Genomic DNA, 12,020 nt, shown 5'->3' with positions numbered 1-12,020 from the left:
TTTATGCTGTACATTATCTAGTTTTCCCACGGCCTCACTTCTGGACCAGATTCTTTTTTGCTGCTTGAGTCTGTTCCCAGTTATCTTCTAGCCTAGGCCATAAAAAATGCCTACAGCTATTTCAATAGCAGGTGGCTGGATTCTATATCTTCCTCATTCTCTTTAACTCTATAGCCTGTCTCAAAAATTAACCTAAGGATAATCACCGTAATACTTCTGGAGCCTAGGACTAATAACCTGGATGGGGAGAAGGAAGAGTTTTTTTTTTCCTCCTTCTTGGGTGTAGGCAAAAAGGGCTGCACCTCCCTTTGTGCACCTGCTCCCATGCCCCCAGGCCTCCTCTGGCTGCCCCCAGTGCCCTCATCCTGCCCCCAGAGATCTCCCACACTTCCCGTGGGATTCTACTCAGCCATGGTCTTTTCCCTACAGTGACAATGCCTCTTTTCTTTCCCAGCCACGCCTCCCATTCCCCCAGTACTTTAAAAAAAAAAAACAACAAAGGATCTTGCTATGTTGCCCATGCTGGACTTGAACTCCTGGGCTCAAGTGATCCTCCCCATTCAGCCTCCCAGGTAGCTAGGACCACAGGCGCGCACCACCGTACCCAGCTCCTCAGTCTTCTCGATCTCCACGAAAAGTCAGGAGGTGAATGGGCGTTGGAATGAATTCATACTAGTTGGTGAGAGATTGATGGCCACTCAGTCCTAGAGGTGTAAGATTCAAATGAGGCTCTTACTAACCTAATGGAACTGTAATAGGAATTTGAGTCATTGTGCTAAGGTTGAGTATAACAAATATCCAAGAAGCCCAGGGAGTTACCTGGGGGAGAGCATACCATACCTGCTAGCTCATCCCCTGAGTCTGCAACTGGCTAGCTTCTGTCAAGTGCTTCCTAATTTTCACTTTTTTTTTTTTTTTTTTTTTTTGAGACATGTCTTGCTCTGTCGCCCAGGCTGGAGTGCAGTGGCACGATCTCAGCTCACTGCAACCTCCGCCTCCCGGGTTCAAGAGATTCTTGTGTTTCAGCCCCCTGAGGAGCTGGGAGTATAGGCAGGAGCCACTGCACCTGGCCTAATTTTTGTATCTTTAGTAGAGATGGGGTTTTACCATGTTGGCCAGACTGGTCCCAAACTCCTGACCTCAAGCGATCCTCCTGCCTAGGTCTCCCAAAATGCTAGGATTACAGGTGTAAGCCATAGCACCCCACCCATTTTCACTTTTCTTACTTCATTTCTTATGCAAGAAATTTTCTGAAAGCCTCAAGTTTTCTACATCAGCTTCAAAAATACAAAGAGGGCCAACTAGGAATAGGACAAGGTAGAATAATCACTTGTGTGCTGATAAATATTTAACAACCAGTTCTCTGGAGCCCTGATTTGTAGTGTTTGCCAGTTTCTGTGTAAATACTCCCACCATGGCCAATTTCAAACTACCAACAGTTTAACTGGCTCACAATATTCCTAAACTTGAATAGTTGGCTCTTATGAGCTGGTAGGAGCTGGCTTCAGCACACTGCTGGTTCTACATGCGTCTTTGTTTCTTGTTTTGCATAAATAACAAATTTTGTCTTCCCAAAAATGTAATAAGCTCCCTAAGGGATGGAATTATGTTCTAGATCTCCTGTGGGCCCATGGTTTCTAAAGCAGTTATAGACACAAAAGATTTAACCAAGAGAGTCTATTTCCTGTGGACATACTGCGTTCTTGGGCTTGCACAGCCAACAGCAGGGAGGCTGCCCCAGGGGTGGGCATGGCGTGGGTTGCTGCCTCCTTCCACCAGCCTCACTCTCATTGCCCAGGCTGGAGTACAGTGGTGCAATCTCGGCTCACTGCAGCCTCTGCCTCCCAGGCTCAAGCGATTCTCCCATCTCAGCCTCCCAAATAGCTGGGACTACAGGCAAGTGGCACCACACCTGGCTAATTTTTGTATTTTTAGTAGAGATGGGTTTCGCCATGTTGGCCAGGCTGGTCTTGAACTCCTGGCCTCAAGTGATCTGCCTGCCTTGGCCTCCCAAAGTGCTTGGGACCACAGGCAAGCACCACCACACCCGGCCCCACTAGAGTTTTTGATGTAGGAGATCGGATGTCCTGGATTACAAGGCAACACACATCTCCAGGCTGTACATGAGGAGGACGTCCAGAAATCCTCCAGATCTCATGCATGCACCATTGTATTTTCTCACTGTTAAAGTCATGATAAAACTGTGGTGTTTTTTCTTCATACATGATTTAATATATCTCTAGGAATTCTGGAATAAGAAAATATATAACCACACAGCAATATTCTTTGAAACAAAATTTCTAGAGAATTTATAAAACTTTGCTTGGATCTTTGACTTACAACTGAAATACAAGAAAGGCTAGTGTACAAATTAGGCAAGTTTCTGCCCTGTACATCCAGCTACTGGTACCACAGATAGAGGATATGTTGTGACTTTTTGAGTTGAGGACTTTTATGATCACATACACTCTACTATCCTTTCACTTAAGAGGCATTCATTCATTCATTCGTTCTTCGTTTATTAATTCAGTAAACATTTATTGGCTATCTGCTACATTCCAGATACTGTGGGAATATTGATTGCAATGACATGATCCTTTATTGTCAATATGCTTACATTCCACTAGAGGGAGCCAAATATATAAATAAGCTTAAGAATTACGTTGAAGGGGCCGGAATAGACGTCTGTGGAAGATGTGGGATGGGAGGACAGCATCAGAAAGAATTGGGCAAATCTGTCCCAGGACTTGGTCAGAAAAACGCCTCCCTAAGGAAGGTGCCACCCCGAACACGTGTTTCTGAGACCCCTTACCCAAAATAAGGAGGCTACCGAGGTGAGCATGGAACGGTTAGGCGTTTTGTATGGAGCGAATTGGGGGGACCCCAGATGAAACCTCTGGCCTGGGCCCTGTGATTCACGCATAGGCTCATCTTATCGGCCACCGGGTTTGAGAAGAAACCACCACCCTGCAAGTTAACGGGGATCCCTCCGAGAACGGGCACCTCAAAGCCTGAGCCACGTGAGAGCAATGTCTGAGCAACACGGTTTTTAAAAATGATCTCTTCTCCTTTATTGCCACATTCACATAAAACGTTTTGATATATTTGGGTTGGTAAAAGCCACAGTGTATATAAAGAAAATTAAAGGAAGTTTAAAAATATAGGGTTTTAGTGTTCCGAAAAGCAGTTATGGATTGCTTCCTTGGTTTAATTATCGAAGCGGTCGAAATTCTGGGTTTGAAACTCTTGGAAGTCCTCAGGGATGGTGTCTGCAATAGGAATGGGCACAGGGAGGTTAGCGAGGCTCCTTCCACCCCGGACCCCGGACCCCGGCCCCCGCCCGCGGCGCAGGCGTCCTGTAGGGGGCGCTGTTAGCCTGCCCAGGAGGCCCCGCAGGCCCTCGCCGCCATTTTCTCCTGCAGGCTGCTTTGCAAACCGTTGGCTTAAAGCCCAGGAGTGCTCCTTTCCGGCCCTACAGAAAACCAGCAGGCAGAATGGATTTCGTATCTGTGATTATGTTTTAACCACATGAAAATAAAGGCTTCCTGCAAATTAAATCTGACTGGATTTCTCCCTGAACCCCAAACCCTAAACCATGCAGTTAAATTCTATGGGTCTTAATTTCCACATGGATAAAATAGGATAAATGCGATCTGCTTTTTACTTCTGGTACACAGGGACTATCAGGTTTTAATGACTATGTGGTATGGGCGTTGGGCTTTCAGGGGGAAGTGCGGTATAAAAATAAGGTGGCAGGGTTTGACTAATTCTAGTAACAATATTGAACAGTAACGAGAATGCACGTTACCATTGCAGCGATACTTGAGGTTGGACCAGATGATGTTTTCTTGAGAGAAGCAGAAAACGCCAAGTCGGCCTCCACGCATTGTGGTGTCTATGGTGACTCCAGAGTCAGCCACCAACTCAGAGCCTTCATAAAATCGTACCCTGCAGACAACACAGCCGGAGGGGCCTCCATGAAATCCAACCCGGGTAAAGTGCCCACTGTGAGGCCCAGGGGCCCCACTTCTTACACGTACTTGCGTCTTTACTCTGTTTTAGGCTCCATTTTTCGCTCACCTGGATTGTACTGTAGCTGTTCCCACTTACTAGACTGGAAGTCCCTGAGGGCAGGGACTGTGTGTGTCCGTGTGTGTGTGTGTTGAGGGGTGGGGGGTGTTTCTTCCCAACTTCTGTCTCTCACAAGGCCTAACATGATGTTGGTCACACTATCAAACTTGAGTTAAAAATCAAACCAAACCAAACCAAACCTGATGTCTTGAGTGAGAAAGTTTTGTGTCTTCATTGTCATGAAAGTTGCCTTGTCTAGATACCATGCTTAAAAACTTCTGCTTTTCCTTTGGTCTGATTTATATCTTTTGGTGGAATCTCAGAGCAATGATTCTCCCCAGGAGACTGCACTCCCTAAGTAGAGTTGGAGGAATCTGTGGGGACACTTTGGGTTGTCCCAGTGGCACTGAGTGATGGCAGCCAGGGATGCTGGATGGCGTGCAGTGCCCTGGAGAGAACAATCAAAACCTGTCCTGCATTCCATACACTTCTGGAGTGTTCCTCAGACACCAGGGTAGGTAAAGAGTAACTATCAGGGCCTAGAACCTGACTCCCTTTCCCTTGTAAACAGCAAGTATTTTTTGCATAAATTTTAATATAAACTATATTTTCCAGGGTAAATTGAGAAAAAATGTGTACCATTTGAGAAATTTACATCGCTGTCATCAACACCAGTGTAACATTTAAGTCACTGACACAACAGTCTGTTAGAATGTCACCTTCGTAGTGATTCTAGGCATGGGTGCAAGTGTCTGTTTCATTTTGTCTTCTGGTGTGGCTGTGCTCAAATATTTAAATTATTTTGTTATAAATTATTCTTATTTCTCTATTATATTGTTAGGGCTCACATTGATTTTCTAGATTATATGTGTAGGTAGGTTGTAATTTCTATGATTCCACTTTGGGACGGTTCAAAATATTTATTATAAAAAAGGGGCATTGGGCTTAATAGGGCTGAGAACATGATCATCTTGCTGTGAGACAGAGTACATTTGACATAATGTCACAAAGAGAAACAAAATGTGAATTTGCCCTCATGATTTTCTTTTTTCCATGAGGCTGCTTTCCTGCCCAGATGAGGAGAATGCACTCAGTACTCCTTCCTAAATATACTACATAGGCTAGGATGGGTGTTGATCTGCAAGTTCAAATGAAGAAGACCACTATCTACATTTCAAAGATACAGCCCTAAGCCTCCTAATTCCTGAGAATACTTAAAAAACAAACAAAAAGTCCTATAAAGAAACAAGACTACTTTGGCTTACATGACGATCAGTTCATGCCACGTGTAGTAGATGTCAGGCTTTGTGCTAGGCACTGGGGAGATCAAGATTAATAAGCTATGGCTGGGCACAGTGGCCCATGCCTGTAATCCCAGCACTTTGGGAGGCCGAGGCGGGCAGATCACGAGGTCAGGAGATGGAGACCAGGCTGGCCAACATAGTGAAACCCCGTCTCTACTAAAAATACAAAAATTAAAAATACAAAAATTAGCCTGGTGTGATGGTACGTGCCTGCAATCCCAGCTACTCGGGAGGCTGAGGCAGAAGAATCACTTGAACCAGGAAGGCGGAGGTTGCAGTAAGCTGAGATCACGCCACAGTACTCCTGCCTGGCAACAGAGTGGGATTCCGTCTCAAAAAAAAAAAAAAAAAAAAGAAGATACAAGCGCTGCCCTCATGCAGTTTGTGATCCAGTAGGGAAGACAGACTGTAAGGGGCATAGTGCAGTCAGGGTGAAATGTGCACTAGTAAGTGATTACACAGGGCCCAGAGGTGCCACAGGGGACGGTGTGGAGAAGAGACCCCGCCACACCTCTTACCTCGTACCGATTGGCATGTCCACCCTCAGGCTTCTCTGTAGAGCATGGCAGAAGGGCACAGCCATCCAAATGCACCAACCCCACAATGCTGGGTCGTCCCCTCAGCTCTGCTCCTTCTATCCCCATCTTGGTCCTACTGTCCTGTCTGGGTGGTCTGACCCTGAGTACATTCTCCCCCACCTCTTTTCTAGGTTCCCCATCCTGCGGTCACAAAAGTCCTCGCATGTCCTTGGGGACTATCTCAGGTCAGAATTGCTCAGGGAAGTGAAGGCTCTGGGCTGCAGAACAGAGAATGCTTTGCTTCTAGAGCAAGGTAAGGAGATGGGGCCTCTACCTACCTGATGTAGCCCACCTGGGGCCTGTGCTGTAGGAACCAGCGGTAGGACACCTTGTCCTTCCAGCCCACATTCCTGGAGTCCTTCCACAGCAGCCTGACCTGGTCACTGGTGTCCCCTGTGTGCCACAGGGAGTTCCGGAGATGCTCCCCTGGACCTGTCTTAGACTTCACAGCCTGGATGATGACACAAGCAAGGTTTTAGGACAGGACACAGGCACCACCCTTCCTGCTTTCTGGATCTGAAGTGATGATCCAGGTTACAATCATGGTTATAATCTGACTGCCTTAGATTCAGAACAAAGCATAAACACTTAAATGCCATATATGGAGGTGACCCCAACCTTTTACTACTAAGCCTTGCCCAGTATTCCATTACACATTCCATGTTGTTCCTGCTGCACATCCACTGCTCCCTACATTGCCCAATGAGGGCTCCCATCAAATGTCTGGCTATTTAAGTCAGCCTTGTGTCCTAGCTGGAGTGACAGAAGTAGCCCATCAGCCCTCCTGTACAAAGTTGGACCTATCCATGAAATTTATTAGCCAATTTCCAACACAGTGTGCCTGGAGATGCACTTTAAACTTTCCTTCTCTCTGACCTCATGTAGGCTGGGATTCCCCCATTAGAGGTTAGAATGTAGCTGGTACACAGGAATGAAGGCAAGGCCCTGGGTCAGCTGTAGTCTTCCCTGACTCTAACGTTAGCATAAATGCATCAATTTTTTTAGATTAACTAAGTACCATATGGGAAAACACAACATCTGAAAAAAGATGAGGGGTCCAGAAGAAAGGGAGATGAATGACTGCAAACCACCAATACCTTAAGCTGAATGCCAGGTTCTGCAACTGCTCGGAATGGGGTGGCTTGCCAATATGTCTGCTCCGTCTGCTTCCACATGACCACATAGAAGCTGGAGCTATCTTGGTAGCCAAAGATAAAGCCTGCATAGTCATCATCTGTCTGGGTATTTACATGGAAGGTCCCTTCGAAGTCAACTCCGTTAAAAGCCGTGTACCCTGTAAGGACCAGATAAGATTAGAACAATAGACAAACCACACTAGTAGCTGGAAGAATTCTATGCGAGTGGCAACTGAGGCCCTGCACATACCCACTGCCAGGCCAGGATCACTGTTCATGGTCTGCACAATCTCCATGCCCTGCAGAGAGAATTGAGGGAGTTCAGAACAGTCTTGAAGGGGCCAAGTGACCTTAAGGAAGCTCAAAACCTCAGGCACCATGAGTGAGTGGCCAGTGATGTCTGACCTCCATATAAAGATTTCATTATCTGAATAGTTGCTCTATTGTGTTATGTGCTCAAAGAAAGCATGTGCTTGTAAAGGTTAAAAAAACCTCAAAGCTGAATAGAAATAAGTTTGCTGAGACTGTCACTTAAGCTGATTGAATAGGCCCTTAACTGGGGTGCGTACAACATATACTTCTAATCAATGTGACTTTCTCTGTGACTCTGGAAATCTACCAAGCCTCTCTGTGCCTGCATTTCTTAGTTACACAATGAGGAGGATATGCAGAAAGCAGTCTTGCAGAGATCAGAAGCGTGGGTTCTAGGGTCAGACTGCCTGGGTCCCAATTCCAGTCATCTCAGCTACTTACCACAGTGCTACCATCATTAAAGCTGCTACAATCATGAAAGCTGTAGCAGACAATTTCATCCTCTGTAAAATGGGCATAATTGAAGTAGTCTGTCATAAGGCTGTTGAGGAATAAGAGTGATGTGAAGAATGCCTGGCTCATTGTCTGCACCCTCTAAACATGACCTACCACTATCAGAAGGGCCTCTGTTGAGAGGCAAGGCTGAGCCATTGCCACCCATGTGACACTCACCTGGTTCAGGACCACCCAGTTGGGATCGATCTGGGCATCCCCTTCAGGATCCAGGACCACAGTCTGGTAAGCCCTGAAGTCGGTCAGGGTGACCTCTGCGTTCTCTGGGCAGACGTCAATCCGATCGATGACCTGGTCCTGGTCAAAGTCAGACTCACAGATGTCTCCCACTCCGTCGCCTGAGTGGGGTGGAGAAAGGACAGGAGCTCAATAGTGCTCATACCCACCGCCACTCCTTGGCAGGGAAAGGGGCTGCATGAGGAACAGAAGGGCTCAAGCTCTCACAACCAGGGCCGTGATTTCCCATCAGTGTTGGGAGAGGAGCCCTGGGGACATGCCTGAGCTGGTGCCAGGCACCATTCTGGAGTCCTCGTACTGGGTGACCAGGCCAGTCCTCTCAGAGCTTTTTGAAAGATCAATTTGAACAGTTGCCCTCCACTCTGTCCCCAAGAAGTTCTTATTACCTACAGTTGGGTTCACCAACTGGTGGATCTTAAGCTTGACCTCACATAAGCAAATGTCTACAGTACTTTCTGGACCGTAATGTGTAGAAAACAGGGAAATTATTGTTACCAGAATATCTCTAAGACTAACTTCTGGTGGCCCCTAGACTGAATGTGGCCCCCACGTGTGTGTTGTTCAGCTAACGTGCTGGCATTTTTGCATGTGCACTGCTGTGGATGGGCATGCCCTCTCCAGATCACTGCAGTCCCCAACACTCAACACTCCCTGCTGTCTCATGTCTGGCTTGGTGCAGACATTTTCTTATCTGCCTGGCCCCTGCAGGCATCTGTGTTTGTGAACCCAGCATATACCACTTCTACTGTGCCGTTCTATTCTGCTCCTTTTCTGGCACTCCCAGGGGAAGGTGGCAGGTGACAGGTAAGATGGTGGAGCAGCTCTCCAAGCCCTTTGGGGACTGAGCCACAGTGTGTGGCTGCTTCCCTGACCTGTGTGATGGCATCCTAGGGTTGTTCAGGAAGATGCAAAGCAGCTCAGTCCTGACTGAGTTGGAGACTGGTGTCTACCAGATATCTGCTGTCCACACAAGCTGCAGCTATGCAGAGAAGCTGGGTGTGGAGAAGCAGCTGATGGGAGCTGGGGATGTTCTGAGTTGGTGCCTGGAGAGAGGCGTGCCCCCATGTGCCTGGCTGAAGGGAGCCCAGGGGTGCTGTGCAGCTCTGGGCTGAGCCTGCTTACTGTTGCTATCCTCCTGGGCTGGGTTGGGGACCAGCCGGCAGTTGTCTGGTCCAGGGGGCACCAGGTCCGGGATACCATCATTGTCATCATCATCATCACACTCGTCACCAATTCCATCCTTATCGGTGTCCAGCTGGGCACTGTTAATGACGGTGGGGCAGTTGTCTGTGCTGTCCTGGTGCCCATCTCCATCACTGCAGGAGAAAGGACAGGTGATGTGGCTCACAGTTTAGCAGGGAACAGGAAGGATCCATTCTTAGGAAGGAGGGTCTGTGCTTGAGGTTTTTTTTTAAACCAGGGTTGGCTTTTAAAAAACCCACTGGGGTCATTCCCTTAGATAAGGCTGCCCTATGGGCCTCAGAGACAATTTTCCCATCCCCAACCTCTTGAAACAAGTGAGTCATTTCCTCCTAAAGAAGATAAGGGTCTATTTCTATGATTTGTGACCAGATGCTCCTATCAGTCCCTGGGAACTGCTAGATGATACTCAACTCAGAGGATGTGTGAGGGGAACAGAGTGACAGGCAGAGAACCAGACAGCCTCAGTATAAATCCTGGCTCAGCCACTGGCCAGTGTGTGACCTCAGGCATGACACCTGACCTCTCTATGGCTCAGTGTCTTCATCTGTAAAATGAGAATAGTACCTACCTCATAGGGTTGTTATGAAGATTAAATGATGAAAATCAGAATTTTGCATATTAAATTTCAATATATGAAAAAGTACGGACTCTTAGGAAGCCCTACAGTGTTTTCTGTTATATTACTCTTCACAATCCCTGGCTAATGGATCCAATGAGGATTCAGACCTGAACGCCATAGGGAGAAGGGCAAAGTGAACAGGGCCACGCCTTCTCGAGGGGAGTATGTAGGCCGGGCTCAGTGCTGGTCTAAAGGACTTCTCAGAACTCTCCTTCTCTGTCCACCTGACTTTCTAGGCTGAGGGGCCATCTGAAGATGAGTCTGCCTCCAAGAGGTGTCCTGGAGGCTGAGACCTCTCATGGTTACTCTGGAAAAGAATGAGTACTCCTTTAGACCTGGTCCACCTGTGGCCTGTCCTGGGCCAGAAGCTGCCCCTGCACCCTTTTGGAGAGGGAAGCCAGGGACCAGACCATGCTCTAGAGCCACACCTTCCAGATGGTACAGGGGGACAGAAAGGGTCCAGAGAAAGTGAAGTCAGCCTGGACAAGCAGATGATGTGGCTCAAACAGCAGAATCCCTCCCTGTGCATGCAGCAGGTCTGCTTTATAAAACACAAGACTGAGCTATTTCCATTAGCAGCCCTTCTATATAGCCCTGAACATTAAAAACAAGCAGTTCCTGTCCTCTTCTCCAAGGTTCAACTTTGTGGGAATTAAAGCATAGCAGAATGAGTCATTTGTTTTGGGCAAATATCTAGAGGCTGGTGGGACAGGATATTTTAGAAATTAATGTAGACGGTAGTCAGAGTGCAAGATGACCTGCACCAGGGAACATTCTTGATGCACATCATTTACGGCAGTTGTCAGGATACAGTCCCACCTTCCCCTCAGAAGAGGAGAGGGACATCTGACGTCAGGCTCTGTTGCTGATGTGCCTTTCCTTGTACTGTGATACCAATAATAACATGGCCTCTGTTTTGTGCATGTCACCCTTGGGCCAGCGCTGTGCCAGGAGCTTTACCTACATTATCTTGAATTTTCACCATAACCTGAGTGATGCATTTATTCATCTCCTCTTTGCAGATGAAGAAGTTGAGATGCCAAGAGACTGGGAAATATGTTTAAGTTCACTTAGCTAGTACAGTCAGGCCTCTGTATCCGCGGTTCCGTATCCGCAGATTCAACCAACTGAGGATTGAAAAGATTTGAAAAAGAACAATAAAAAATAACAAAAAATAATACAAGTAAGAAACCAATGCAGTATAATAACTATTTACCTAGTATTTACATTGTATTAGGTATTAAGTAATCTAGAGAGGATTTTTAAAGCATATAGGAGGACAGGTATAGGTTATATGCAGATATTACATCATTTTATATAAGGGACTTGAGTATTTGAGGATTTTGGTATCCTGGGGGCAGAGGGGTATCCTGGGACCAATATCCTGGGATACTGAGGGATGACTATATGTACTTCGCAGCAAGGACACAGAGCATAATGAAAGAGATGCACACTTTGGGAGGCTGAGGCAGGTGGATCACTTGAGGCCAGGAGTTCGAGACCAGCCCGGCCAACATGGTGAAACTCTGTCTCTACTAAAAATACAAAAATTAGCCAGGCATGGTGGCACACACCTGTAATCCCAGCTACGTGGCAGTCTGAGGCATGAGAATTGCTTGAACCCAGGAGGTGGAGGTTGCAGTGAGCAGAGATCACTCCAGCTTGGGTGACAGAGCAAGACTCCATCTCCAAAAAAAAAAAAAAAAAAAAAAAGAGCTGTGGCTTCATAGGCGCTGTCCTTGAGTAAGGTTTGGGTCAGGAACTGGTTTCTGCAGGGCAACCTCTAATCCAGGTATCAGGAGAGAAATTACATCTTTTTTTGCTTTGTCTTTTAGAATCCTTTCCCTCTCATCCTTGTCCTGACTGCCTTTGTAAGAATTCCCTAAGGAGACAAAAGGGTTTAGAACCTTGGGTTGCAGATGCCTCTAGGGCTGAGTGACACACGTCTGTTTTTGATGATGTTCTTCCAGAATCTGATCAGTTGATCCAGACTTGAGTCTTAATGTAGGACTCCATCGTGTTGAGCTAGGAGGGTTCACAAAACTCA

General features: G+C 46.9%; 1 protein-coding gene across 4 annotated transcripts in view; it reads right to left on the bottom strand.

The window, feature by feature from the left end:
- Nucleotides 1–3,046: 3,046 nt before the first annotated feature.
- The window catches only part of THBS4 (thrombospondin 4), a 93,902-nt gene continuing 84,928 nt past the window's right edge, over nucleotides 3,047–12,020 (bottom strand). For all 4 annotated transcript variants that reach the window (XM_030800646.1, XM_030800650.1, XM_030800633.1 and 1 more), the window contains 7 exons: nucleotides 9,274–9,467; nucleotides 8,074–8,252; nucleotides 7,340–7,388; nucleotides 7,051–7,247; nucleotides 6,232–6,404; nucleotides 3,809–3,948; nucleotides 3,047–3,269 (listed from right to left, as the gene is read on the bottom strand). In XM_030800646.1, the coding sequence (XP_030656506.1) occupies nucleotides 3,208–3,269; nucleotides 3,809–3,948; nucleotides 6,232–6,404; nucleotides 7,051–7,247; nucleotides 7,340–7,388; nucleotides 8,074–8,252; nucleotides 9,274–9,467 (994 nt within the window). In that variant the 3' untranslated portion in view covers nucleotides 3,047–3,207. The remainder of the gene's footprint in view (nucleotides 3,270–3,808; nucleotides 3,949–6,231; nucleotides 6,405–7,050; nucleotides 7,248–7,339; nucleotides 7,389–8,073; nucleotides 8,253–9,273; nucleotides 9,468–12,020) is intronic.

The sequence above is a fragment of the Nomascus leucogenys genome, chromosome 2 (genome assembly GCF_006542625.1).
Source record: "Nomascus leucogenys isolate Asia chromosome 2, Asia_NLE_v1, whole genome shotgun sequence".
NCBI lineage: Eukaryota > Metazoa > Chordata > Mammalia > Primates > Hylobatidae > Nomascus > Nomascus leucogenys.
The sequence above is the reverse complement of the archived record's forward strand: the minus strand, read 5'-3'. Positions and strand labels throughout refer to the sequence as shown.